The 23,907-nt window shown below is 49.0% G+C and overlaps 1 protein-coding gene across 3 annotated transcripts in view; it reads right to left on the bottom strand.

Annotated features, from left to right (window-relative positions):
• Positions 1-23,907, bottom strand: part of Wbp1l (WW domain binding protein 1 like) — a 60,780-nt gene that overhangs the window by 9,426 nt on the left and 27,447 nt on the right. For all 3 annotated transcript variants that reach the window (XM_031390585.1, XM_031390582.1, XM_031390583.1), the window contains exon 2: positions 1,728-1,830. In XM_031390585.1, coding sequence (XP_031246445.1) covers positions 1,728-1,830 — 103 coding nt within the window. The remainder of the gene's footprint in view (positions 1-1,727; positions 1,831-23,907) is intronic.

Raw genomic sequence — 23,907 nt, 5'->3', positions numbered from 1 at the left:
TCCCATAGAAAAGGGGGGCAGGAGATGGGAAACCACTCAAAGCCAATTACTTTTGCATTTCTGGCAAAACTGAAAGGCAGTTGGGGGGAACATGGCTTAAAACCACAAGAAGTGTTATTTTTCAGCTCTTGGGAGGCAAAAGTAGCAGAATTTAGAGCTCATGGACAGCCTGGGCTACGCTGCAATTTCCAGACCAACTGTATACAGAGAACGTGTCTTAAAACACAAAAACCAAAAGAAAAAACAAAACAGCAAGTGCAGTTTGGCTAAGAACTTCACAGCTCGTTCCAAGGCCTCTTCAACACACTTCTTACAGAGGGAGTTCCTAAGAGACACAGAAAGATATGCACTGGGCATCTCCTGCCCAAGAAGCCACTGCTGGCCATAGAGCTCCCAATGTCTCAGTCTGTGGTCTCTCCTCCCCAGGAACATGCAAAGCCTTGAGCCTTCTCCAATGGGAGTTTATGCTCTCTGCTGGGCCTCGTCCTTCCCCAGTAACTGGAAGGTAAGGAAGCATGAAGCCCCTCTTCTTAGACAATCTCCCTGCCATCTGCTTCCTTACCACTGGCCCACCCCTTGGCCCTGGCTTTGGTGACCTAATTCTGGTGGCTACTGACTGAGTCTGTCTGCTCTTCCCCCACGACTCAGAAGGCTCTGTCAATCTGAGACAGGACCATCAGCAACTCCGGGTCTTTCCGTAAGTGATGCCCGCTGGGCCCAGCCCCAGAAAAACAAAACTGGAGCTCTGTGGCCTTTTGGCAGCCTGACTTCACCTTTTGTTTTGACAAGGTGTGGGATGGAGAATTTGAACCCTGTGGTTATCTGCACTTTAAAACATTTAAGCACGTCAAGTCCACCTGCTTGGCACTTGGTACTCCCTAGTTAGTTTCTCAGCCCCACCCAACTAAGATAGCCATTCTGCACCCTCCTTCGGCCACTGCTTCTGTACATGGAGGACTGCTGGGGATCTCAGAGCCCTATCCTTTCCTGCACTGAATTCCTGTAGCCTGGTGGGCTCAGTCCTGGAAGGGTGAGGGTGAGCGAGAGGTCCTGTTTGAAGGACCTACCCATGCTGGCTTTAAAAGATCACTGCATATCACAGGGAAAGAGACTTCCCAGCCAGGAGTCCAATTTCCTTGCCAGACCAAAGACTGGTCCTAGCTGTTTTCCTACCATGTCACTGATGGGGGAGGGGCGCAGAGAGAGAGGGAGCGGGGTGTCCAGGGGACAGTGCAAGTAAGGGCAGCCAGGCCAGCCCAACCCCTGACTTTATACAAAGGCAGGGCAGGGGATCAGAATCGCCTGGGGAAACATTCCACAGCTGCTGCTTTTGACAAACAGCTGTGGGCAGCACTGCAGAGTCCATCACCTGGGGCTGCTCTGCCCTCAGGACTGCCGCCCTCCCACTCTGTCTGGCGCTCAGCACGGTCTCATCTGAGTTCTAAGAAGATCAAGGCACAAAGTTTGTTAGGCGGAAACACCACCCAAGGACCCTGACCTCCAAAGAGGCGCAGATTACACCCCGGGTCCTCAGCCCACGGTGCCCAGAGGGGGTGCCAAGCCCTCCTGCTCTAGAAAGGAATCGCTTCCGGGACCCGGGACCCAGTTCTACTCACCAACACTGTCCCCAAGAGAATCAGAAAAGGCTGGCCAGCCCGCGGTTTCCCAAGGAGCAGAGGCAGTTACCGGGACCCTGGGATGCCAAGAACCCCCGGGCAAGCACTTACACCAGAGTTCATAGTAGTAGTTGCAGCACTGAGACTGTCCACAGCAGTGTCCTGTGTCACAGATGTAGCTTTGATTGTTGGTACCCACACAGGCTTCCTTAGCCTACAAAATCAAGATGCAACGGAGCATGTTACACCACAGCTCGCACCCACTGCCCATCCTCACCCGCCTCCAGCTGGTCACTGCCTGTCTGTCCCCCAAACATTGCCAGCATTTATCCCATTAAGGAAACAGGATAACGAGAAACACCTGAACAAAGTTTGTTTGTTTGTTTGTTTGTTTTTTCCCTTTAGGGAAGGGTCATAACACACAAAGCCACTTGGTAAAAAGTGAGGCTCCCCTCAGACAGGACAGGGAAGGGTGCCATACTTTATGCCCTAAAAGAAATACTTCATGTGCACTGTTAAATTCAGCTGCTAGGAAGGTGATGGATCTCCTGTGGCTAACAGCAAATGAAATCACTTTTCTGAGATTTTCTAGAATGCTGGATGCAAACAGGACTCTAGAATGACCATCCAGTCAGTCATTCCTGTCTCCTCCCAAACTCCCTCCCACACTGTTAACGGTAAGATTCAAAAGATGGTTTGAAAGCAAAACGCAGGTTAGGAATGCAGCTCAGCTGGCAGAATGCTCGCCCAGAACTCATGAAACCATGTATTCAATCCCATTGCTGCAGAAACTGCGCACGAAGTGCACGCCCATCATCCCAGCACTTAGAGGGTGGAGGCAGGAGGATCGGAAGTCAAGATCACCCTGGGCTACAGAAGACCCTGTCACAAACAAACAAAACCCAGAACAAACAGACAGATAAACCACAAAACCTCTCTGAGTCTTCTCTCCTTAGAAAAGGACAGTAAAGCTACCCAGTTGGCCTGGTCCAAGTTCAATTTACTAGATCACTTTTACTTATTATTCTCCAGAGTCTTGACTTGATCCAGGACTCACATTGTCCCTCATCAGGGCACCGAGGGAAAGGGCGCTACTGAGGAACTAACTACCTAGCATTCTGCCAACTTCTATTCATAGCATTGGTGGATGAGGTAGGTGTGTGTGTGTGTGTGTGTGTGTGTGTGCGCGTGTATACATTTTAAAAATATATTTCACGCATAAGACATGGAATGCCAATCAGCCATGGTGGCTACATATATAAGCCTAAAACTCAGGAGGATGAGGCAGGAGGACTGCTTTGAGCTTGAGACCAGCCTGAGCTACACAGTGAGTGGAGACCAAGCCATCCTAGTATATAAGGAAAGGATATGTCTCAAAGAGGAGGCAGGGGCTGGAGAGAGTTCAGTTGGTAGTGTGCCTGCTGTGTAAGCATAAGGATCTAAGTTGGGATCTCTAGAACCCACATAAGAAGCTGAGTATAGTGGGGGGTCATCTGTAATTCCAGCAACACAGTAGGGAGTAGAGGGAGGGTGGTATCCAAACACAAGGACCTGAGATAGGAGGATGCCTAGGGCCTGCCGGCTAGCCAGCCGAGCTGGTGTGGTCAATTCCAGGTTCAGAGAGAGAGGCCATCTCAAAAAATGAAGTGGAGTGCAACTGAGAGAGACACTTAATAGCCTCTGGTCGGTCTTCACTTGCACACATTTGCACAGACACACTAGTGCACGTGCACACACACAGTCATCTGCCATACCTGGCTTTCAACATTTCATTACTACAACCTGTGTTTCATTACTACATGTCTGTGCCAAGCACCATCTTAGGTAAATGGGATACAAAGGCAGAGAAGGCACTGTTCCCAATGTGACAAACCTCAGAATTATGAAGGAAAACCCTGCTCAAGCAAAGAAACTCAACCTGAAGGACGACATTTGCACCTGCTGCCCCTCCCCATGGATGACATCCCAGCGGACAGATGGACGGACTGACGCGGGCTGCCTGGGGACATGTCACATGGTTGGCTCCAGGTTTACTACACCGGGCACAACCATAACAAAGCACTCTGGTAGCCGGGCGATGTGGCGCACGCCTTTAATCCCAGCACTTGGGAAGCAGAGGCAGGCAGATTTCTGAGTTCGAGGCCAGCCTGGTCTACAGAGTGAGTTCCAGGACAGCCAGGGCTACACAGAGAAATCCTGTCTCAAAAAAAAAAAAAAAAAGCACTCTAGTGAGTGTCTCCGGTTGGAAGCCAGACAGTTACAGGAGGTACCTGTAGTTACAGAGAGAAGGCAAGACACAGGGCAGAGCTTATACCAAATCCCTCCCCAGTGCAAGTGTCTACCTTCAGGGCTTTCATGGCCCTTCAAAGTCTTATATTTAGGCCAGCAGGAGGATTCAGTGGGGAAAAAATGCTTGTCACACAAACCTGACAACCTGAGTTTGAGCCCCAAAGCCATAACGGAAGAAGGAGAGTGCCAGCTCCCTACTGTCGGAGGACACCTTGACTTCTGTATGTATGGGATGGTGTGAGCATTAACTGTACTCACACACACAGTAATAAAACATAAAATTGATTTAAAGAAACAAACTCTCACACCTCAAGATAACCCAGTTCAGGAGGAAATGCAGAAAAAGGGCAGTAAACACTTGCGACGAAAGTCTCACAATATTGCAGAGTTCTTTATTCTTACTTTCCCGAGCCCACTGAAAACAAAAAACTATGCAGCAGGTGGCTGGCTGGAGGTCCCTTCAGAGACATGGTGTGTGCAGAGAAAGCAGAGCTGTGCTGCTATGTTCTCCAGAACCCAACCACGCTGGCTTCAGAGAAAACCACTCCTTTCTTCAGGACATCAGAGTCTCCAAGCTCACCAAGCCCTGCGTGCAGTTCTCTTGGCGCTAGTTTGCAAAAGCAAGTTCAAAGTGTTCGTATAGCTTTAAAACACACCATGCTTCCTCTACCCAGCAAATGAACCCACCAGAGGTGGCCTAGGCAGCCAACTGGTCCTACGTGAGGCATGCAGTGAACACACTTGAAATCTAAACAAGTGGCATCCTCGTGACCTACGGATGTCAGCTTTGCTCCTGGCAAGAGGCCTGTTGTAAACAGAACCCCACTCTGCCTTGCTGATCTGCCTCCAGGCAGAGCTGTCCCGGCAGCCCTTAACCCAGTTCCTCAAACCCACCTTGACCCAGACTGTCCAGCTGCCCACCCTTCCCCCATCTGCCTCCCTACATGCAGGATGCCTGCCATCTGTCCTGGTCTTGGTGTTGGGAACTGCCACTCTATCATGGGAAAAAAAAGGGGGCAGGCAGTGATGGAGCCAGGGAGACGGCCAGAGCGTTAGCAGGGACGACGTGAAGGAGGGTCAGGGAGTGAGACGTGGGCTCCTCTAGCCAGACCTGCCATAGGAGAGAAACCTGGCAGGCTCGGTGTCTGACTCTGCTCTGCCACTTCAGAGAAACAAGACTTTGGGCAAGTGACAGAGATGGCCCTAGAGCTAGTTAACACAATCTGTAACACTTTCAGCCTGTAGGGGTTTTAGTTGGCTGGCTGGCTGGCTGGCTGGCTGGCTGGTTGGTTGGTTGGTTGGTTGGCTGGTTGGCTGGCTGGCTGGCTGGCTGGTTGGTTGGTTGGCTGGTTGGTTGGTTGGCTTGGGTGCTCAACGTCTTACATGTGCTAAAGTGCAGGCTCTGCCTAGGGTTTCCACCAAACCCATTGCTTCATCCCAGCTCTGACACAGCATCCTCCAAGCTAATGTACGAGCTCATGCAACCCATGACTCCTCCCTCTCCGTCTCTGTGTCTCTCTGTCTGTCTCTCTGTCTGTCTGTCTGTCTGTCTGTCTGTCTGTCTGTCTGTCTCTCTCTCTCTCTCTCTCTCTCTCTCTCCAACAGCTGAGGTGTGGATTCTGCCAGTGAGGAACAGAAAGAGCCCACGGCCTTGGGCCTTTCTGCAACATTTACTGACAACCTTGAGCTGTGGTGGGAAACACAAGGGGCAACTGAACCCCGCCCTCACACAGCGTGTAGTCTAGGAGAAGGCAGCTGACTAACCAACAGGTGCAACAGCAATGACACTCCCCATACACAAACCCACACACACTGCCATGCCAAGACGGCCAAAGGAGCTTCTGGGAGAAAGTTCACTTGGGAGGAAGAGGACAGCTAGAAAGTCTGTAATTGCAGGGAGGGAACGGGAAGAATGTTCCAGAACAAAGATGACATCAGCCAACTTCCTTGGCTGGGAGGTAAAAACCCATACACATAAAATAAAAATAAAATCTCAAACAAAACAAAAAAAAAAAGAAGAAAGAATATGCAGTTACCCTGTCCTGGAAAAGCATCTAAAGGAGAGAGAGAGAGAGAGAGAGACAGAGAGAGACAGAGAGAGAGAGAGAGAGACAGAGAGAGAGAGAGAGAGAGAAAACAGAGAGATAGAGAGAGACAGAGACAGAACAGAGAGAGAGTTGAGTAAGTAAGAGACACAGAACATTTCAAAAAGGAACTGTAAAATCTAAGTGCTCTAGGGGCTGAAGGAACAGATGGCTCTGTGGTTAAGGGCACTGGCTGCTCTTTCAGAGGACAGAGGTTCCATTCCCAGCATCTATACAGTGGCTCACAACCATCTGTAACTCTAGTGGCAGGAGAGCCAACACCCTCTTCTGGCCTTAACTCGCACTGCACACACACAGCACACAGGCAGGCATGTAGGAAAATGCTCACACACATTTTTTTTAAAGTGCTGTTACACAAGGCCTTCACCTTAAGAACTGTGGTGGTGGCTAGTGGCTCTGTTACAGGGCCACCGTAGAGCCCTGGCACCACACACAGTGACAAGCTCCATGAGACACCAAACAAAACAGTGGCACAGAGAAGAAGCCGCTCTTAGGACAGCAAGAGGCTGAGAAGTGATTCGTCCTTTGCGCAGATGCAAAAGATTATCTCATTTCTTTGGTGGCAGCAACAGCTCTGGGGCTGACCAGGCCCTCTTCAATGGTTTCCACATCTTGTACTTGCTATTCTTAGCTGAGCCACTGTAAAGGTCAATTTAATCAACACGAGGAATTTCCCAGCGCCAGCATAGAAAGAGACACTGGGCAGTAATGGCTCTTCAGGCATGGTTTTGATTTGCCAATTTATGGGGCTGAAAAACCCTGGGAGCCAACGTCATCCTCACAACCTTAGGCAGGCTCTCAAGTTTTAAAGGTTAAAGAGTAAAAAAACAGGAAAACTGAAGTCCTTCAACAATGCTCAAGTATACAGGACCCCAGTTCTCGGCTGCTTTATGGGAACAGCACAGGGGCATCCACTTCCAGCTCTCTCTGCAGAGAGGACAAATTTCTAATGGAAATATTCGCTGCCACCCTCACCACGGGCACTGAGCTACGCCCTGAATGCCCCTTACATCAGTCATATGCCAGGCAACATGTGGGATGCTACAGTCATGAACAGGCAATCGGCAAAGGAGGCAAGTTTCCACTGCTCCCAGTAAGGACGGACAGGCACAGCTGTACTATGAAACACTGGCTACGCAACAGTGCTTTAGTTAGTTAGCCAGACTTGCAAGGAAGCTTCCCCAGGAAACAAAAATTATAGAGGAGAGCTAGAAACTTCACTCAGAAAAGAGGCCAGATCTTTCCAGGTGCCCTGCACGATGGGCTAGTTACACGACTCGCGGTCAGTCTGAAACAGGAGGGGTGGAGCTGAGACCCAACATACAAAGATGGGACCCTCTGAGTGTGGTGCCTCCAGGGGGCACAAGCAGGTGAATCTCTGTGTATTCAAAGCCAGTCTGGTCTGCATAGCAAGTTCCAGGATACACAAGGCTACATAATAAGACACTGTTTCAAAAAAAAAAAAAAGCAAAAATATGGGACCCTCAAAGGGAAAATACAGATTCAAAAAAAAAGCCCATAGTACAAAGTGGTAATTAAAAAACATCTGAAAAACATCTGAATGGAGCGGAGAAGGGGAAATTTCCTCTAAAAACCCGTCACAGGGCCTTCCTTCAAACAAGTGTGAGACTTGACCGGAATACCCACCATGGTGGCTTGAATATGTTTGGCCCGTGGGATGCTGCACTATTAGGATGTGTGCCTTGTTGGAGGAAGTGCATTGCTGTGGGGGTGGGCTGTGAGGTCCTAGTGCTCAAGCTCCACCCAGAGCTGAACCGAGCCTCCTCCTGGCTGCCTCAAGAGCCTTCCGGCTGTCTTCTGATCACCAAGCAGAGCTCTCAGCTCCTTTCTGGCGCCATGTCTACCTGGATGCTGCCATGCTTCCTCCCGTGATGACAATGGACTGAAGCTCTGAGACTGTAAGCCAGTCCCAATTAAAAGTCATCCTTTGTACGCGAAGCCTTTGGGCTGGAGAGATGGCTCAGTGGTTAAGAGCACTGACTACTCTTCCAGAGGCCCTGAGTTCAATTCCCAGCAACCACATGGTAGCTCACAACCATCTCTAATGGGTTCTGATGCCTTCTAACACAATAATAGTGTACTCACATATATAAAATAAATAAATCTTTAAAAAATAAAAAAGAGTAGCCTTGATCATTGTGGTGGTTTGACTACCTTTAGTCCAAGGAGTGGCACTATTAGGAGGTGTGGCCTTGTTGGAGTAGGTATGGAGGAAGTATGTCACTATGGGGGTGGGCTTTGAGACCCTTGTCCTAGCTGTCTGGAAGCCAATCTGCTTTCTGAACAAGATGTAGAACTCTCAGCTCCTCCTGCACCACACCTTCCTAGACGCCGCCATGCTCCCGCCTTCATAATGGTCTGAACCTCTGAACCTATAAGCCAGCCCCAAATATATGTTGTCCTTCTAAGAGTTACCTTGGTCATTGTCTCTTCACAGCAATGAAACCCTAAGACATTTACATAGCCCAAAAATCTTCAAGCTAAAAGTGTAATAAAAAATGGTTCCAGAGCAAAGGTGCTTGCCTGACCCCGGCAGTCGGGAGCATGTGGAAGGAGGGTGCTGAGACTGACTACGGAGTGAACCCTTGTCTCTGAGAAAGAAGGGCCCTTGGGCCTGTGAGATGGCTGAGTGGATAAAGGTGCTTGCGACCAAGCCCAACAACCTGCGTTATCCCCAAGGACCTACACAGTGGAAGGAGAGAACTGACTTCTAGAGAACTGGGGGGAGGGAGAGGGAGACAGTTCCCAGGCTAGCAGCAGTCCTGTGACATCTTGCAAAAGAAATAAATACCAAAGAAATCTAGCCAGAAGCCCCATGTTTTAGAATGGGACGGTGACGTGCCATCTTGGGACAATGAGAACTACTACAGGTCCCAGTTGAACAGTGATGTTTTTATGTGTCAGGCTGGCAAGAGGTCATGGTGCCGGCTAGTTTTATGTCAACTTGACATGAGCTAGAGTCATTCTGCAAGCCAATTCAGAAAATGTCGCTTCCAGATTGGCCTGTGGGCAAAACTGTAGTGCATTTTGTTTTTCTTTCTTTCTTTCTTTCTTTCTTTCTTTCTTTCTTTCTTTCTTTCTTTTTTTTTTTTTTTTTTTTTTGAGACAGGGTTTCTCTGTGTAGTCCTGGTTGTCCTGGAACTCACTCTGGAGACCAGGTTGATCTCAAATTCAGAAATCCGCCTGCCTCTGCCTCCCGAGTGCTGGGATTAAGGCGTGTGCCACCACGGCCTGGCCTGTAGTGCATTTTCTTAACTGAGACCAATGTGTCCAACTCACTGTGAGCCGGACCTCTGGGTTAGTGGTTCTGGGTGCTATTAAAAAACAGGCTGAGCAACCCACGGGAGCAAGCCAATAAGCTGCACCCCTCCATAGCTTCTTCGTCTAACTCCTGTTTCCAGATCCCTGCCCTGCTGGTCGGCTGTGATGACCTGTTGGTGATGTGGTACTGTAAGCTGAAATAAGCCCTTTCCTCCCCAGGCTGCTACTGCAGATGGTGTTCTAATCACAGCAATGGAAACACTAAGACAGGCAGGAAGGAGTCTCACAAATGAGGCTCTACTGAAGGCCAGTTTACAAGTAAAATACAAAATATAGAAAAACATGATCCGTCATGAACAAGACTTGGAAAGTTCAACAAATAATAGGCTAATAATACCAGCTGGAAGGAAAACGAACTTATGTAATAGTGGTCAGAGGAGACATAAGAGGTTTCAGCCAGGTGTGGCCACTGATATATATAACTGCAGCACTCAGGAGGCTCAGCCAGGAGCACCAGCAGGAGCTCAGCCAGGAGCACCAGCAGGAGCTCAGCCAGGAGCACCAGCAGGAGCTCAAGGCTAGCCTGAGGTACAGGGTAAGACCCCCATCCAGGGAAAAGACAAAGAAAATATGAAAGGAGGGGCGGGTAGGAACAAGGAAGGGAGGAAAGGAGGAAGGAAAGGGGGAGGCAGGCAGGCAGGAAGGAAGGAAGGAAGGAAAGGAAGGAGTGAGTGAGTCCAGGGAGATGGCTCGCTGGTAAAGTACTTGCCTTACAAGAATGAAGCCTGAGTGCAGTCCCAGAACCTGGGCGCAGCACACCAGGGTCTGAACCCTGTAAGACATGGGAGGGCTGCATGGTGTGCACCTGAAATCTCAGTGCTGGAAATCTAGAGACAAGTAGGTCCCTCAGGCTCATGTTGCTTGGCCTACTTGGGGATTCTAGGCTAGAGAGACTTTATCTCAAACAGGAGGGGACGAAGGACTCTGAAGAAGATTATCCAAGGTTATCCTCTGGCCTACACACACACACACTCACGCACACACACACACTCTCGTGCACACACACAGGCATACTCTTGCACATGAACACACATAAAAAGAAGAGGTTTCAAATAATTAAAGCCAAAAAGAACAGACCATGAGAAAAAGATATTATTAAAGGAGAGACAGTGGCCAATGTGTGTTTTGGCAGTACAAAGTAGAAAACGCAGAGATCAGATGGCCCCTAAGCAAACCACTGCCATGCAGAGCCATGAAGCATCCCATGTCTTCTGTGGGACGGCGGGGCAGTGGGGGCGGGGGGGTAAGAGCAAGAGCAAGCAGACAGATTTGGAAAAATCATCTATGACAGGAAAAATGTAGAGCAGAGGCAAGGCTCAACAGATAAGGCACTTGTCACTAAGCCTGACAACCCCCCAGTTCCATCCCTAGGACCCACAGGGCAGAGGGCAGAGGGCAGAACGCCTGCAAGCTGACCTCTGAACTCTACATGCAGACTGCCTACCTGCATAAAATAAGTCAAATTTTAAAAAACTTCAACAGACGGGTAATACGGAGATTTGACAAAGTAAAGAAGAAGTAATAAGCCAGAGAGCAGATCTGAGGAAATAACCTAACAAAACGTGCCTTTCTCAGTTAGAAAAACACACATGGAAACACACATCCTCAAGAGGGTGACAGGAAGAGTGGAAGAACGGCAATACTCAGAAGGATCTGAAGAAAGAAATCCAGAACATTCACAATATGGAAACTGGGGTGGTAATGAATACATCTAGTATACTTTATGAAACAGAACTAAGAAGATTTTAGATACATCCTCATTATCAAATAAAATTAGAATTTAAAGAGTAATTATCTTTATCTACAAAGACAACAGAACAGAAAAGAAGAGGACCAAGGTTAAGGTGGACACACAGGGAACACCCGCAGGGAACATCCAAGTGTCGGAATTAAGCTTGGAAGGAAGGACAAGAAGATGCTGGGCACTGCTCCAGGCCCAGGAAAGCAAGAGAAGACAACATGCTTGGTGTTCAAGGACCAGAGGGAAAGCTGGTAGAGGTCGGTACAGGTGATCTCAAGGGCTCAGCCAGAGGCCTCTGCAGCTCTCCTTAGATTATGGGAACTTTAATAGATTTAACAATCATTTTGAAACTCTCACAATTACTTTCCAACTACAAGGTAAACAATAAAATAATTTTCTTAAATTCTTGAACCTAGGAATGGCCCTCCAAAAAATAGACAAGTTCTTGCACTGCACATCCACTGGTACAGAGGTTTCCTAATTTAGGGACTGAAGTCAAAGGAGAACAAAGCAAGACACATCTGAATCTCCTTGATTCACATCTGTCACAAGACAGGGAGATTCACAAGACAGCTATGACTCAAGGAGTGGCGGCAAGCAGACTCCCCAAATCCTGAAAAGTCAGGACCTTCAGGGTCAGCTCTCTAAGTCCTCAGAAAAAGACCCATAGGTGGTTCTAAAAATGTTCTCCAAAGCTATATGGATTTACTTAGTGGGTTTGGGGAGGGAAGGAGATGGGGGTGGGGATTGAGACAGTCTCTCTCTATCTCTAGTTCTGGGATCACTATGTAGAACAGGCTGGACTTGAACTCACAGAATCCACTTGCCTCTCCCTCCCAATTGCAGGGATTAAAGATGTGAGCCGCTGTGCCCAGCTACCTGTGTTTTTAACAGCCAGAAAGTTAAGACAATGTCACTGTACTGGCTGGTTTTGTGTGCCAACTTGACACAGGCTGGAGTTAACACAGAGAAGGGAGCTTCAGTTGGGGAAGTGCCTCCATGAGATCCAGCTGTGAGGCATTTTCTCAATTAGTGATTGAGGAGGTAGGGCTCCTTGTGGGTGGTGCCAGCCCTGGGCTGGTAGTCTTGAGTTCTATAAGAGAGCAGGCTGAGCAAGCCAGGGGAAGCAAGCCAGTAAGGAACATCTCTCCATGGCCTCTGCATCAGCTCCTGCTTCCCGACCTGCTTGAGTTCCAGTCCTGACTTCCTCTGGTGATCAATAGCAATGTGGAAGTAAGCTGAATAAACCCTTTCCTCCCCAACTTGCTTCTTGGTCATGATGCTTGTGCAGGAATAGAAACCCTGACTCAGACACTCACCATCCCTAGGATGACTGATTTTTAAGTCTAGTGAAATGCTGAGGGAGAGTGAGCTTCTGCTCAGGGGACAGTCTGAACAAGGTGGGAGGAGGAGCCAAGCAGGGCTCCTGGCCTCTTGATGCCCACATTAATCTTATCCTCCTTTCTTCCACAGTGAGGCTATCATATACCAATTTGTATCCTCCACGGTGTATATTGTGCCTGGCCATTACTCTTTAAGCTTTGCTAGCGAAGGGGGAATCTCATCCTTTCTAAAAGAGCAGACTACTGCTAAGTCGCTAACCAAGTCTCAGACACGTGTGCACAGGGGCAGCAGACCTGCCTCAGCAGACCCAGTCTCACAGCTGACTGCGTAGCTCACCCCTGAAGGGCTCTGCCCCCTCTCCTATCCATTCTCTAGACACAAAGTCCCCTAATGGGTAAAGCCAAAGCCTGGAGCCAGCGATGCTCCAGAGCACAGAGGTGACAGGTTCACGCTAGCCCTCTCCTGGGTGCTGGCGAGCAGAACTACCTGAGGTAGTTATTAAGGTGCAGCCAGAATCTCTGGTGTCAGTGACCGAAAATTCTCCTTGCAAAGACATTCCCTGAGCTGGCACAGTGGCACCAGAGTACAATCCTAACACTTTGGGGGGGAGGGCAGAAGGATGAGGAGCTCCAGGCCATCCTTAGCTATACAGCAAACTTGAGACCAGCCTGGGCTACATGAAACTGTACACACACACACACACACACACACACACACTTAAAAATGAAAACTAGGGGCTGGAAAGATGGCTCAGCTGTTCATAGCATTTTCTGCTCCAGAAGATGACCTGGGTTCGATTCCCTGCACATACATGACAGCTCACAACTGTCTACTGAATCCACTGCCAGGGACTGGATGCCCTCTTCTGACCTGAGTGGGTACTAGGCACATATGTGATGATCAAAAACATATATGTAGGCAGAGCACTTATACACACAAAATTAAAAAACAAACTAAAAAAAGAAAAAGAAAAGAAAAGCACGCCCTGATTTATACATGTCACACATTTTGAGATTCGCAGTCTTGGATGTACAACATGTATAACAGCAACATTCTGTGCTTTCCAGAGCAGGTGAGGGCGAATGTTCTTTCTAGAATCCCAAACATGGCCCAACTCACAACTCACAAAAGCGCCGACTCAGAATCAGGACACATCCAATTATCTGCCCTCTGTCCCAGTCCATAAAAAATGCAAGAAATCCTAAACATAACACTTTAAAAACAAGTGGCACCCTCGTCAGGCAGCCCCCACCTGACAGGACTGCTGCTGCTGAAGTCACCTCACAACTGAGTAGACCTCATTAAACAGCCATCAAGCGGAGCAGCACGCAGGGAGACTAAAATCCATTTCCTGTGTTGCTATTAGGAACCCGGACAACAACCTCCCCAAGAGCCACCTGACCCTATAGGAAAATCCCAGAGTGAAAATCCAAAGCTGCAACGCACCCCCAAGGTTTTCCTAAAGCCCACTTGGTAAGGCCCTGGCGCTACAGTCCTTTGGGGTCTGAGTATAAGATACCATCATTCTTCCATCCCTGGACACCCGTAGAAGAAAAAAAAGGCAGCCCCAGTAATCCCACCTCACTAGCCTCTCCTTCCGCTTTTAACAAGGACTGCCTTAGAGAGAGAGCAGAGGGCTGAAACGAGCAGGGCGCAGGCCGGGGTAGGCAGGGCAGCTGCTTACTGCTTCTGAAAGTACGAAACTTTATCTTTTTCTTTGTAAGTGGCTTGTATTTTATGTATAGGAGTGTTTTGCCTACAAGCATATATGTGCACCGTGCGCCTGGTGCCCACAGAGGCCAGAGGACGTTGGCTGATCTCCTGGAACTTGAGCTGCCACGTGGGTGCTGGGAACAGAACCGAGGTTCGTGGAGGAGCAGCCAGTGCTCTTCAATGCTAAGCTATCTCTCCAGCCTCGGATCCAGCTTTTTACATGGATGCTAGGGGACTTTACTGACTGAGCCACGGCCCTAGCCCCATTTTTCCTTTAAAGGAGAAGAAAAGAAAGGGTGGGAAGGAAGGGAGGAAAACACTAACATATAAGAACATAATAAATATAAGGGTTAGAGAGATGCTGCAGCAGGTAAGAGTGCTGGCTGCTCTTCTAGGAGGACCACAGTTCCGTTCCCAGCCCCCTCATCAAGTGGCCCATACTCGCCAGAGTAACCAACGCAGTGCCTTCGTGTGGCCTCTGCAGGCACCTGTATGCACATGCGCAGACTTACAAATAATAAAAACAAAAGCATATTATTATTATTATTATTATTATTATTATTATTATTATTATTATTTTGGTTTTTCAAGCCAGGGTTTCTCTGTGTAGCCCTGGCTGTCCTGGAACTCACTCTGTAGACCAGGCTGGCCTCAAACTCAGAAATCCGCCTGCCTCTGCATCCCAAGTGCTGGAATTAAAGGCGTGTGCTAACACTGCCTGGCAACAAAAGCAAATCTTAAAACTATACTTGTGCCTGGCAGTGGTGGCGCACGCCTTTAATCCCAGCACTTGAGAGGCAGAGGCAGGCGGATTTCTGAGTTTGAGGTCAGCCTGGTCTACAGAGTGAGTTCCAGGATAGCCAGGGCTATACAGAGAAACCCTGTCTCAAAAAACCAAAACCAAAACCAAAATCTATACTTGCTTTCTAGAGTACACATTTCCTGTCACTCTAGAAAAGCCAAGAACACAGACACACCTGGCTCCATTCTCACCACGCGTCGTCTGTGGACCTGTGGACCTCGCGCCTGTCTGTGGACTTCGTGCTTGTGGACCACATGCCTGTCTGTGGACCTCCCACCTGTCTGTGGACCTCACGCTTGTCTGTGGACCACATGCCTGTCTGTGGACCACATGCCTGTCTGTGGACCACGCGCCTGTCTGTGGACCTCGTGCCTGTTTGTGGACTTCGTGCCTGTGGACCACATGCCTGTCTGTGGACCATGCGCCTGTCTGTCGACCTCATGCCTGTCTGTGGACCTGTGGACCACACGCCTGTCTGTGGACCTCGCGCCTGTCTGTGGACCTTGCACCTGTGGACCACGGGCCTGTCTGTGGACCTGGAGCCTGTGGACAATGGGCCTGTCTGTGGACCATGTGCCTGAGGTCAAGCCGTCTCCTTTGTTCAACTCAGTCATGCAGGACTGGTCCCTGTGTGCAGCTGGTTATCTCCTCCTGCTTCTCAGTCACTGAGGGTTACGCAGGCTGGGGAGGCCCGGGTATCAGCAGCACCCCTCAGTTTTCTACAGTGAAGCTCAAAGCAATGCTTCGCGTGTACCACGTCAGACAGGGCCCCCTCTCTGCTGCCATCCCTACCACCTCAGGAAATGGGAAGAGAACCATGCAGCCTGTGCCAAGCACTGAAGGGCTTTTCTCTCTTCCTTTTTAAAATTTTATTTCTTGTTTTTTTGGGTTTTTTTTTGTTTTGTTTTTTATGTGCATTGGTGTCTTGCCTTACATGTCTGTTTGCGTGTGTGAGGAAAAACCCATTTCTTTGACCAGAAAGAAAAGGTATAGCTTTCAGAGGGGCCTGAGCTATGAAGGCTATATCACTGGCCTGCTTTAAGAAAGATTCACCAGCTTCACTAACAGTGAACTGCACACGCCCACATCTCATTCCTCAGGAGCCATAGGGCTCACCTCACGTGGCTTTCCCTTCATCCACACTGTTCAAGACGACTTTACTCCTACCTTGGATAAAGAGTAACATTAAAACTAGTCTCTCCCAGGCTGGTGAGATGGCTCAGTGGGTAAGAGCACTGAATGCTCTTCCAAAGGTCCTGAGTTCAAATCCCAGCAACCACATGGTGGCTCACAACCATCTGTAATGAGATCTGATGCCCTCTTCTGGTGTGTCTGAAGACAGTGTACTTATTTATAATAATAAATAAATTTTTGGGCCGGAGTAAGCGGGGCTGACTGGAGCGAGCAGAGGTCCTAAAAGTCAATTCCCAACAACCAGATAAAGGCTCACAACTATCTGTACAGCTACTCATATACATAAAATAAGCTCACAATTATCTGTACAGCTACTCATATACATAAAATAAATAAATAAAAATCTAAAACAAACAAACAAAAAACTGGTCTCCCCATAAACAGATAAAGAAGCTCTGGGTCATGGAGAAGCTGTCTCCAAGAATCAAGGACTTTCTAAAATGCAACACCTACATCTAGAGGTTGAAACAGACTCGATGGTTTAGGAAAGGGCGGAGGCTTGATGTGTTAGGATGCTGTAGTAGGCATGGGGTTTGAAGTATGGCCTAGTACTAAAGTAACTGCCACCTGACTGTGTAAGTAAGCTGTGTCGAATTATCTGGATAAGATTGCAATCCAGCCCTGCTAGGGGGGCAGATACCCAGACCACACAGGGTAAGAGGTAAGATTTCAGGTCTAGAAGGGTTTGGGATTATTTCCTCCACACACACAGAAAATAACTTGTCTGTCCTGGATTAGACATAGTCCTTGATGACTAAGGAGGCAATTGGATATAAAGGCCCAAGTCTTTGAGAAGGTCGCAAACGCAGGAGGTTTAGGAAAACAAGGAAAAGGTGCATCTGCCTTCTTTTTTTTTACATCAGCCATTCCAGGCATAGGGATACACACCTACCATCCCAGCTCTGGGGAAACTGAGGCAGGAGAGTTGAGTTCAAAGCCAGCCTTAGTTACACAGTGAGCCCTCCTCTCTAAGGCCCACGACTCCCTCTCAGAACAGCAGACTGGTGTCAGGAGTTTCTAGCCTAGGGCTTTGCATCTAGGCATCCATGAGCCCAGAATCAGCCAATCGTGTTTAGACATGGGGGAGGGGGTGTGCACGAAACTGCCCCTAGTTTTAAAGCACTGTTCTAGACAAAAATCACACGTATTCTGTGACATCTCATTCTAATTGGCTTATGGATTCGGTGCTCTGTGACTTCCAAAGGGCGAGACCGGGGTCAGTATCACACATGCATCTACTCTAACAAAATCCCTTCAGAAAGCCCTAGGCTAGGGGACTATGGAGCCAAGATGCCCTCGGAACAAGACACCCTTCACCCTAGCCTCTTGGTGCCCCCTGCAGCAGCCTGCAGAGAACCCCTCAAGGTTAAAGCCTAGAGATCTCACTTCCCAAAGGATGGGAAATGAACCCCCGGCTTCCCAGGTTCACAGTAACCCAGCACAAACTGAGTCTGGTTCCAAAATTCAGGACCTCACTCTGAGGTAGGAGAATGGCTGCAGATTCATTCCGAGTCTTCTGGAGCCCGCCCCGGCTTACCCCAGGGCTTCCTATTATACTGCAGAGTCAGGGTGAGACGTCATGAGTGTTTGTGGTCGGCGGGGAACCAGGATGTCCAAACCCTTGACTGAAAACCACGCACTAAATTAGGTACTGTCTGAAACCAAAATTAAGACCTTGCGTCACAGTTCAGTGGAAGCCCCTGAAATCCTGTGTGTTGAGCAACGGAGCCAAATAGCAATACATCCAAAGCCAGGGGGCACCCAAGCCTTAGAGAGAGCACAGCTCCAGTAAACCCTAGGCTACCTCCAGGAAGAGAAGCCGGGGCACACGCCAGCCATCTGCAGGCAAACATCCTTTTCTGGAGCTGCCTCAGGATGCACTCTAGAACTAAGTCACTGACCAGGATTTATTTTTTAATTCTTAAATATGTTTTTATTCTCTACTTCTATTTGAGGCTTCACTGTTCAAAACTTCCTGTAATAGACACAGAGAAGGCAAAGGCTACAGATTTTACTACACATTACTATATTTTACTATATAATACACAATACATTTCAACATACTGACATACATATTAATCTACAAAGAAATGTATATCACAGAAGAGAATACTGATTAAAGAAATACAAAGATATGGCATTATTTCTTTTCTTTTCCTTTTTTTTTTTTTTTGAGACAGAGTCTTATCATATTGCCTATGCTGGCCTCTAGCTCACTACATAGCCAAGGCTAATTTCCACCTTCCAATTCTCCCTAGCCTTCTGAGATCATGTGTCCAGCAGTCACCTCAAAGGACTGAATCACCATTCCAGAAACAGAAGCCTTCCTTGAGGTCCAGGGTAAGAAGCAGTGGCCACAGAGGACACAGAGATGAAGGCAGGTTACCACTTAGGGTGGTTTCAACTCACAACTTGCAGATCAGCAGCTAATAGCAAGATGTACTAGTGATGGAGAATTCAAAGACCGATGAAGACATGAGAAAGACAAGGACTTTTACCGCTTTTTAATATAACTAAATTAGGGGTTTGTTTTGTTTAAAGATTTATTTATTTATGTATGCGTGCTCTATTTGCATGTATGCCTGCAGGCCAGACGAGGGCATCAGATCTCATTACGAAGGGTTGTGAGCCACCATATGGTTGCTGGGAATTGAACTCAGGACCTACTGGAAGAGCAGCCAGTGCTCTTAACCACTAAGTCATCTCTCCAGCCTCCAAATTAGGTTCTTTTAAATGACCAAATTACTGTTTTCATGGAGTAAAATTTACCTCTTCAAGGAAAAGAGATGGGTCAAAATCAAGGGCTCTCCCTCACGGGAGGAAGCGACTGTTGTCTTTGGCTTTGTCCTAGAGAAAAGTCAGAGTCAACAGATAGGGTCCTTGTGCCACCAGGTCCTGGCCTTTCTAAGGCCTTTCTCATCAGAGATGTCACAAAGAACAAGTCACACCCCCTAGAAAGGCAGCATCTTTCTACAGAGACCGCAGGGCTTCAAACACTAACCTAGCCGGGCTTGGGAAAACAGACCTCCCTCGACTCCCATAGCAGGGCAGAGCAGGGGTGTTCTCCTGCCTGTCGCAAGATTTCTACAATCAATCCAGATAAGGACTCTGGCTCAGCCTCCGACTAAATAAACAAGTGTCATCTTAGTGGCTGCTGCATTACACACAGCCAGTTCCCTTCCAAGCTGAATCTTGCCTAATTTGCCCTGATCCTGGTGGAGTAGAGGCTAAGCTCAAAAGGGGCAGGGTGACTAGGAGCCAGAGTCTGGTCCTCTGTCATAGGGCAGACACTAGGACACAGCACCAAGCCAGAGTGCCTAGGGAATGAGTCATGACCATTATACTCACCTGTATGCTGGAGCACAGACCTCTCGAATTCCATTCTCCTTTTGGCAATATGGAGATAAGAGCCCTCCCATGTGGTGGTGGTCCTGAAGTAATAAATGCTATCCCCCAAGTAAATGTTGGCTAATCCCAAAAGCAATCCCAAAGCCAGAGGCTGACGAGTTACCCCTTCCTTATCGCCAGTCGGAGCTCTCACGCTGTAGCTTGGCCTGGGAGCCGCCATAGCTCTCTCAGTGCTGTGTGACTCTCATCTTGCTCTATGTTTATGATGCTGGGGACCAAGCGCAGGCAAGTGTGCAGCGGCTGCTTTAAGCTCTAACCAGTGGGCGCTTCCCTGGCCACTTACTTTCAGAGCTGAGGAGAGACTGGTCCAGCACTCTGCCTGTCTAGTCTATATACCAAAAAGGGCGTCCAGATGCCAGCCACTTAAGGGTCCACAGCGGCTGTGGACAACGATAGGCCTATGTAGCCCTGGCCCCAAGAGGCTAAGGCAGGAGGATTAAGGGTTCAAGTCACTACAATAAAGTCCTCCCCGCCCCCCCCCCCGCCCCCGTCTCAATTTTAAAAAAAGGTTCCAAATAGCTTTTCAGACCAGGAGTCAGCCACCTCATGCCTCTTGTCATGACCACTTTCAACATGGACAAAAGACTCCAAGAAGGTCATAATCCTTATTTTCAGTTCCACTGGAGACCACGTATTTCTGGTGTTAGAAACCACCTCCACCTCCACCCCACGCCTGCTGCCATGACGTAGACAATTTGAGGCACAGTAGGCTTCCCCCAAAGAAGACAGAATTTTAATGTAAATTATTGTCTCCAAGGGTGTAGCCTGGATTCCACTGACTGGGACAACTGTGTACCAATTGGACTATCAGCCTCTGAACTTGTGGGCCACTGTCCCCTTTAATGGCATGTAAGGAAGAGCTATATCTTAGTGCACCTCTCCCTTACCCATATACTGATTCTAGTGGAGACTGCGGCGGCCTTCCCGGGGCACACTGAACATGCTTTGAGCTACATTTGCACAATCCTTCTCAGGTAGAGAATGCTGATCCTAAGAATCTTCCAGTATGTCCAGCAGTGGTGGCGCACACCTTTAGTCCCAGCACTTGGCAGGCAGAGGCAGGTGGATCTCTGAGTTCGAAGCCAGCCTGGTCTACAGAGTGAGTTGCAGGACAGCCAGGGCTACACAGAGAAACCCTATCTCGAAAGACCAAAAAAAGAAAAAAAAAAAAAGAATCTTCCAGTATTACCAACCCAACACCTGACACAATCAGAACTAGAATTCACTCCTCTCTGCAGGCCCAGCCCCTGCTGCTGCTGTATTGTTCTCTGAAAACAACCTCTACCTTCCCAGACTTCATGCCAAACTTTCTGTTGGCCAGAAAACCACAACAGGACAGTTTGCCTAACTGTGCACTCTATTTAAAATCTGAGCCACAGCAGCACAACCAGGAAATTTCTACACGTTGGCTCCGCACAGCATGGACTGCTTTCTGGTCAATACTGTAACTTCTTCCTACTGATCCGTCATCACTGCCCTATATGAAAGAATTCAAACATTCTGAGGCTCATTTGCCCTTCACACACACTAAAGTCAGGCCATGCTCTCATCCATCCACCCACCCACCCACCCACACACTCACCCACCCATCCATCCATCCATCCACCCATCCATCCATCCATCTGTCCATCCATCCATCCCATGACGAAGGGCCTTACTGGGTCCCTCTTACTCTATAAAGATAAGATATTTGGTATGCCTAGGAGTTCTTGTTTTGTAGCAGACAAACTCATCCCCAAGATTCACAGAGAAAAGGCAGTTTCTCTTCTCATCTGCAGGAACAGGCTAAAGCCACACGCCTCACTCACCTGATCTGTCTGGACTGCTCCTTCCCCATTTCAGGTGTCTGGTAAACTATTCATCTGTCAGGCTCGGGTGAGAGGACACCTCAGGAAAGCCTGCCATGTCCACCCTCCACGGGCTGCCTTGGCTGGCTTCACTACCTCTACTACCTTATCCTTGAGCACTGTCCTTCCGTACCCCTACAGACTGTCTTGTCTCTAAACCCTAGAGGCCAGAATGTTTCAGAATATAGCCAGGAATTATCTGGAACATGAACATGTATGACAACTTGACAGAACTACTATTCCTGGGCTCCACAAGAATCTACAAAAACTCCATCTGAACAAACCCGACTCCGGGCTACTTTCATGACATTTGGGAACAACGGAGTTGTTAGGCAGAAGGTCCTTGCTGGGTATGAGGTATAGGAAAGGACTTGTATCTTGGCATCCTTGCGCCAGGCTGCCCTCAGTGAGAGCTCAGCAGACAGGAAGTGCTTGCCCTGCAAGCCTCACAGCCTGAGTTCAATCCCAGAGCCCGCAGGTTATCACCAAGGATCATTACTTAGACAGCTGGTTTTACGTGACTCCGAATACAGGATTGTCACACACAGAAACGCTAGAAATAACAAAACTGTGTAAGCTGCAAGTACTTCAGCAGGCGGGGATGAACTGCAGAAGCTGAGGGTGCTAAGGGTCACCCAGAAGCCCTCGGGTCTCGTGCCAGGAAACTGTTCGGGAACCAGCCTTGAAACCCGGCGCTGGTCCTTTAGGATGCTCTGAGGGTCTCAAGACTGAGGGCTCCCTACCACCTCATTCTCTCAGCTGGGTCGGGGTTCTGGGACACAGGCCTTCACCTTCTGGTCCCTCCAGCATGTGAGATGAGGTTGTCTTGGGACAAACAGCCTCTCAACTCCAAGGCAGTATACAATGATGGGCGCTGAACGACGGGGTACGCAGACACTGAACTAATTTGGCTCCTGCAAAGGGGCTTGCCGCTTCTTGCTCCTGTACCACTGCTGTCACGTGTCCTTCCTTCAATAGTGCGTGAGTAGGACTAGCCAGGCGGCTCAGCAGCCAGGACTACGCACTTCTTGTGGGACCTGAATTTGATTCCCAGCACCACGGTGGGTAACTCCAGGATCCAATGCATCTGGCCTGTGTGAGCACCCGCCCTCACATCCTCACACCCATACAGACACAGACACAGACACAGACACAGACACAGACACAGACACAGACACAGACACACACACACACACACACACACACACACACACACACACACGCATACAAATTAGAAGTAAAAATAATAGTTTAAGAGCTGGAGCTGGAGCTCAGTGAGTCCTGTGCCTGACCTGTGCCTGGTGCTAAGCTCCACCCAGGCACCAGAAACACATACAAAGAGTTCTGAGCTTACTGCCAGCGGGCCACGGTGTTGGTGCTATACACACATTCTTTTCTGACATCCTCTTCAAGACCATATTGGTATTTGCATTCCAAGGATGGGGTTTGCAGCCAGTGGGGGCCCCGGAGGAGTCTCAGTGAACACAGATTTCCTGTCTTCCCAGCCCTGTTCTTTCCACAGCTGAAGGGGATGTTTCATCCACTCATGTCTAGCATGGCTCTGCATCCCCTCCAGATCTTAACCATCCTCACAGGTCCAAGGCAGCTCTTCTTAGGGAAGGGCACAGAGTGCTCACATGGGGCTGTCATCAACTGCATCAGAGGGCCACTCTGAAGCTTGGCAGACTGCTCCAGGCATTTTTCCCAACCCACTTTTAAAGAACTCCAGGGTGCGAGCCCTGGGAGATCCGCTCACCTTGCACTCTGCTCAGGGAGTAACCAGCTGACCCATCTTGCACTCTGCTCAGGGAGTAACCAGCTGGCCCTCAGGGCTCTCCCTTCTGCTAAGGGTCTGAACTCACCACAGCCCTGCCTCCCCTGGAGGCAGGCAGCAGAGGATGTGTGCCTCCTGAAGCCCTGCTGCTGGGTACAGTTACACATTCCAATATAGACATGCCTCTCAGACCAAGGAGGGGGGTGGGGTGGCACTCAGAAGCCCTGGAACAAATACTTGGCTCAGTGTCCACGCTCAGGGACAGCAGCCGGTCCCTTGCTACTGCTTTCTCATTCCACGCTGGTTACCAGCAGGAATCGAACCCTACCCCACTCCCACCTGCACCCCCACAACAGTGGCCAACAAAGCTTCAAACCTCTGCCACAGGGGTCCATTTGCCTTGGAAATCAATCAAGCAGGACCAAAACAAGCAGTTCCAACCCCAGCCCCTGAAGTGTCCAGGTTACCTCAGCCCCAGAGCCACAAAGTTAAAAGAAAGAAAACTGCAGGCCTTCCTGTGCTGGGAGGCTTCGAGCCACTGCCCACCCCTCCCCCAGTCCCTTCAGAGCCAGTGTATTGGGAAGAGATCACTCTTGCCTCACCAAATCTAAATGGAGAAGGCAGAAGGGGGGGTGGGGAGAGTCAGCAAGAACCCTACTATGCCTCAGCCTTCAACAGTCTCCTCCATGAAACCGCACACACAGCTTTACGGTGGCTAATAGAAAGTCAGAA

Source organism: Mastomys coucha, unplaced genomic scaffold (genome assembly GCF_008632895.1).
Source record: "Mastomys coucha isolate ucsf_1 unplaced genomic scaffold, UCSF_Mcou_1 pScaffold21, whole genome shotgun sequence".
Lineage (NCBI taxonomy): Eukaryota > Metazoa > Chordata > Mammalia > Rodentia > Muridae > Mastomys > Mastomys coucha.
The sequence above is the reverse complement of the archived record's forward strand: the minus strand, read 5'-3'. Positions and strand labels throughout refer to the sequence as shown.